This window comes from Cokeromyces recurvatus (assembly GCF_025118155.1).
Source record: "Cokeromyces recurvatus strain NRRL 2243 chromosome Unknown BX663scaffold_31, whole genome shotgun sequence".
In the NCBI taxonomy this organism is placed as follows: domain Eukaryota; kingdom Fungi; phylum Mucoromycota; class Mucoromycetes; order Mucorales; family Mucoraceae; genus Cokeromyces; species Cokeromyces recurvatus.
In genome coordinates, this window is record NW_026251417.1 from 162,057 (window position 1) to 168,056 (window position 6,000).

At 27.6% G+C, this 6,000-nt stretch overlaps 2 protein-coding genes across 2 annotated transcripts; both read left to right on the plus strand.

Annotated features, from left to right (window-relative positions):
- Window positions 1-3,369: 3,369 nt before the first annotated feature.
- On the plus strand, window positions 3,370-4,251 carry BX663DRAFT_414029 (uncharacterized protein; the record flags this gene model as incomplete). The annotated part of the gene is made up of 1 exon (XM_051522322.1): window positions 3,370-4,251. A coding segment is annotated over one exon (882 nt), but the record flags the coding sequence as incomplete, so codon positions are not given.
- Window positions 4,252-5,027: 776 nt separating this feature from the next.
- BX663DRAFT_212809 (uncharacterized protein) lies at window positions 5,028-5,792 on the plus strand. The gene has a single exon (XM_051521771.1). It carries the CDS (start codon window positions 5,085-5,087, stop codon window positions 5,628-5,630), a length of 546 nt encoding a protein of 181 aa, XP_051379364.1. The 5' UTR covers window positions 5,028-5,084; the 3' UTR covers window positions 5,631-5,792.
- Window positions 5,793-6,000: the final 208 nt, after the last annotated feature.

A 6,000-nucleotide genomic window follows, 5' to 3' on the forward strand; every position in this document is an offset into this window, starting at 1 on the left:
AATAGTTTTTTTTTATTATAATTATTATTATTAAAAGATATGAATGACTTATTAAGCATATTAAACATATAAAGCATGTAAAGCATCTGGGAAACACTGCAATAGCTGATTTTTTCCGTTGTATTATGATTATTGGCTGTATCACGTTATACCTTTATTCTCTCTCTCTCTCTGAACTTTCATGATTTTTGTTTCTAGAAATATATGTGAGAATATTGTGTTCCTGTCTCTTTAATCACAGCCCAAATTTTTATTGTAGATATTGATATATTTTAGATGATCAAGAGTAACTATTTTTTACAAATATTACATTCAGATCTATAAGCGCACCAATAAATGTATACAATTCTATTCTCTCTAAATATTATTAAGACTCATTATCATTAGTAGTAGTTGTACAAGTGCTCCCAGATCATTGTTTATAAGAACAACACACCTATCGGAATGATACATACCATTAGATTTGGCTATTTTCTGAGGATGAATTATTATCATTATGATGTTATAGTATCCATGTTTTTATACATCTATGAAAATTTGTATATCAATTTGTTTATGAATAAGTTAAGTTTTGTTTAACTAAATTATGCTTCAAAACAAAATATACATGCACGTATGTATAATGAACATTCTCTGGCTATCCTTCTTATTTATTTTATTCTTGTTTTTCTAATACATGTTACAATATCCAGCCATTTGTACCTGTAAACCACTCCGGTTATTTACTCTGTATGTTCCCTTTTAAGAATTCACACGTTTCTTTTTTTTTTTTCTTCAGATATACTCTACTCGGAAGAAAATTTATAAATTTGAACACAAGTTCAATTAATTTCTTCTATACTTTTGTACCGCGTTAAATGATGAAATATCATCTATTTTTTATTTTTATTTTATTTTTATTTTATTTTTATTTTTATTTTTATTTTTATTTTATTTATTTTATTTTATTTATTTATTTGCTTTTTTTTTGTATGAAAATAAATAAAGAAAAAGATTGTGCAATTAACCCTAAAATAGATGAAGACCTTATTTAAGAAGATTTTATGAATGCTTTAAGGGGGGCAAAGTCTTCGAGGAAGTATCACTGAACTACTTTCTCCTTTTAATGTTTTATTTTTTTTTTTGTGAAAGGTACAAAAATCTTAAGTTCTGTCTAAAAATAGAGAAAAACAACGGTTCCCGAGTTCCTTAATTTGTTTTTGTATCTGAGTCTTGTGGATTCATAATCATGCTTTGTTGTTGTTGTGAATATGAGCAACCCTAAAAAGTTAAGTTCAGCAAAGGAGATAATCTAAATTAAGTTAACAATAAGGAGGTTTTTGTAATGAGTCATCGTTTATAGCTTGGTTAGTACTCAGCGTTTTTTTTTTTTTTGTTTTTTTTTTTCTAAAAAAATATTTTTTTTTAAAAAAAAAAGATATAAATATGAACAAGTTTTACTATGATGCAAAAGACATCTTTATAACCAGTTAGTGTATTTATATTTTACTTTCTGGCAAAACAATATTACAAGATATATTTCTAAGCTACTCTAGCTTTCATACTGGTTTAGCAATTTATATGAAGCCAAGAAGGACTCGGTTTTGTACATCTATACGAAAGTCTGTCTTATTGGTATAAACTCAAATGAACTAAATAACCATGGCAAACAAACCAGTGAGCAATACTATTCATTCTTTTACTCGTTTGGATCAATTTTATCTCAATCTTGAAATGCAAGTATGGGTTTCTGGCGGCAATTCTCCTTACAACATAACCAACTTAGTCAGGCAATCGAAATCGTTCACCTATGAGCATGAATGATCCCGTCAAGATATAATTTATATTCGATAATGCTAACACTGTTATTTTGCAACAAGTTATGCAGTTACTTGATATTAGTCATGAAATAGAAGAGCCAGATTAGTTAGATGTGATTTTTCAATACCATAGTTTAAAAAACAAAAACAAAAAAAAGACTGTTATCTAAAAGAAGGCCAGAAGATGATGAAATTGAAATACTAAATTTGATAAAGGGCTTTGCATCAACTACAATTATGAATAACAATCGCTATCTTAGTTTAATCACCCGACCCTTATTTCCTCCAAAAAAAAAAAAAAAAAAAAAAAAAAAATCAAATCAACGAAGGAATATTGCAATGTATAATTGGAATTATTATTCAATAAATTCACTTGAGGAATGAATATTTTATCACTAGGCAACGCATTTCATGAATGACACAACATACAGCATTTATTATCAAAAATTAAATCAGTTTGTAAATATGTATGTATGTTCTGTATATGTATAATGTTATGGTATACTTTTTTATAATTAAGGTAAGTAATGGTAAAATGAATGGGTTAATATCTTTATTTCATTCGGTATTTGAAACAAAATTAAATACAGTCCAATGAAATTAAAGGATTATAACATGGATGTTTGAAGTTACTTTTTTTTTTCCTTTTAATTAACAATTAGTAGTATGGTAAAAGCTTTATTAGGTAAGTGGAAAGTAATATAGTAACCAATTACTAGATTTTATACTTGAAAAATAAATCGATTCAAAAAGAGACAACCATCTTCTTAATGTCAATGCATTCATTACATTCAAAATTTCAAAATGTTAAAATCTCGAAATAAAAAAAAAAAAAAATTTGGCATTCGATTCAGGAACAAAATTTGGATAATGATAATAGAAATCAAACTCAATTAATAAATACAACATAAGCATATTATTCAAGGTTAAAAAACACAATCAATTATTTTGACACCATTGATATACAACAGACATTGTTCTATAATAATGAAGTTTCGATATCTTATGCATGAGCAAATATTATATCACTGAAAATGAGAACTTTTATTCTCTGAAAGAAAAAACTCCGCAATAAATTAGAATAAAAAAAAAATACTACCACAATGAAACATGACAATATAAACTAAATAATCACCCCAAGAAATTTAGCTCTGATCTACAATCTGCATAAAAGATACAACACTGTTTGGAAATTAAAAATCAACTTGAATTAAAATAACTTTATTCATCTCAGGAGAATAAAGTAAGTTCGCTAAAAAAAACATGTTCATTATATATAAATGAATTATACAATGAATATGAATTGATCGCTTGACCAATTACATCAACTTTATTCACTATAAAACCATCAAAGCTCGTTCGGATCATTGTAATCATTGTACCTGCATTATACAATAAATATAAAGTGATTGCTTGATCATTATATATTTATTTTATTTTATTTTTTATTTTATTTTATTTTTTATTTTATTATTTTATTTTATTTTATTTTTTAAAAAAAAAGAAAAGCTTTTATATATATACAAATACATATTTAAATATGTCTAACCATACACCTAGCCCTATTTCAAGACCTCTTAAACCAAAATCAATGTCACCAATGCATACAGTATCTATTCAAAATATATCTTTCGACAATGATATCGAAAAAAACACTTTTATCATTATTTATCCAAGTCAAATTATGGTCGAATCTAGAGATTTAATCTTAATGATTGAAGAGAAAAGAGATTCTATCGTTGTTGGAAATACGTCATATATTCAACGTAAAGACATACTAAAAGCTATTCATAATTATACTTATTTAAATTCTAAATTGGAGACAAACAAATTTGAATCTGGTTCAAACGAAAAATTAAAGGAAGATGAGCCTAAACGACCTACAAATGCTTTTATTCTCTATAATAACGACCTTAGAAAAAAAATTAAAATTTTATTTCCGAATTACAGTAACAGCGATATCTCTAAATTATTAGGAGCCATGTGGAAAGCAGCTGATAGTGAAATCAGAGACGGATATATTAAACAAGCTATTGAATGTAGAAAAATTCATAAAAAAAAATTTCCTGATTTTGAATATAACCTTAAAAGAAATTCCACAACGGCACGTAAACCCTCCGATACCAAGCCTTCAAATGCTGATAGCTGGGGTGCTTACTTTGATAGGCGCTTTGAGCAACTAACAGCGGAATCTTCAAATGGAATACTATCTATAGATAAATCAAAAAATTATTTTGTACGTGAGAATAACTTACAAATGGATTTACAATTTGATCTAGTACCAGAATTCTCCGATTCAATACAGTCCTCATCTTCTGATTTCCAAGCTACTGAAGAATGGAACCAAGTATGTAATATAGTATCACAATTTTTCCCGGCAAATACGGATCAAAATACTCTTATAGATGAACAATTTTGGTCTAGTCTTAGTTGTTTTGACTCCTTAGACAATAGTAATAATATTTATACTCCATCTTCTCATAATTTTGAAAATAATTTACCTTAAGTCATTAATAAAAAAAAATTAAAAATAAAAAAGGACTGTATAACTCTACATGAATATAATAATCAAAAATAAAAACGATCTATATAACTTACTACTCTAGTATTACTATTATTGTATCACTCATTCAGTGAGTTTTTTTTTTTTTTTTTTTTTCATGGAACACTATTTTATACTATACTTCCCTTATTTGGAGTCCATATTTTTAGCTATCTGCTATATTCAGCTAATATGAACTAGACTTAATTCCAAATAAAGGACACGAATTGATGAAATGAGAAGAGTGAAAGTGATACATACTTTTTCTATGATAAAATATTTTTTTACCAATGTTTTTTTGATAATGTTTTTTTTTTGTTATTGTTTTTGTTTATACCTCCTTAAAAAAAATTGAAAAATATTAGAAGGACAAAAAAAAAAAAAATTCTTCTATGTCTAATATAATGAAAATAAAGCGTGGTTTATAAAGCAACATGTATCACATTAATGTGAGGGTCGGAATAAATATAATTGTCATTATCTTGAGAACAACTTCATAGCTTGAGAATGAAAGCATGATAAAGCATAATAAAGCATTGAAAGAAAGCAAAAACATCAAGTATTACTCCTGAGTTTTTTAACTCCTTATTTTTTTTTATGTTATTGTGATCTATATTTTTTTCTCTCTCTCTCGTTCTCCTTATTTTACAGGTCTTATAAAAGAGGAAGTAAATGGTGCTATTTCCTTTTTTTTTCATTACAATATATTTGTTATTAAATTTAAAAAGAAAAAAAAAATAATAATGATGATTGAAGTTCTTGCTTATGCAGATCAAGATAGGGTCTCTGGAAAAATATTGAACAAGACGCCACCTAGGCCCCAGCTCCTGCTGTTGGAATGGAAGAAAATTGCTGATCGAAAGAAAACTTGTTTCCTACTGTCCGGAGTTGACACTGCTTTGAAACCTCTAGCTAGCAAGAAAACCGCTCATAGTTCGCTGAAACCAATCAATGTTCTGAAAGGTGGAGTTCCTCGTGTGAGTACTGCTTATTTAGACACACTGTCGGAGAACGGCATAAATCTGCTGATAGCAAACCCAAAGAAAAAGCATGTGGATTTTAATATTTGTTGGGTTACACAACCGCCACTCTATTCTACCGTTCTCAGAGAGAAAGCGAGAGGGCCTCACGTTCGTTTCAACAGCCTATTCTTACAGCTGGAAAAGAAAGAAAAGAACGATTCTCTCAGGATACACGAATGCCATAAGCATTCTTGTGGTGTGCACTATAGGCTCAAAATGAAGAGCAGAAAAATACTGACGATGGAGACCATTTTGAATTATCAGTAGAACTTTTTGACTATATAGAGTCTTCTCCTCCACTTAATTCATTTGCGGAGATAGTTGACGAACAATAGTCATATTCCTCCAATGGTTCGAAACTAGATTATCCTCCATTTAAAGATTATGAACTTTACAGTCTTGTGTTCTTACTAACCTAACTTAATAAAATATTTATCCTTTTTACTATACTTCATATCGTTTTCCTTTTTATTATTTGTCTGCAAACTTTTCTTTAACTTTTTACTATAGTTTTTTTTTTCCCGCTATGTACTTTGAGTTTTTTTTTTTTTTTTTTTTTTTTTTTGACAAACTGGTGAACATTCATGTATATGTATAATATATATATTATTCTTTAATAAATTGAAGGCATTAACTA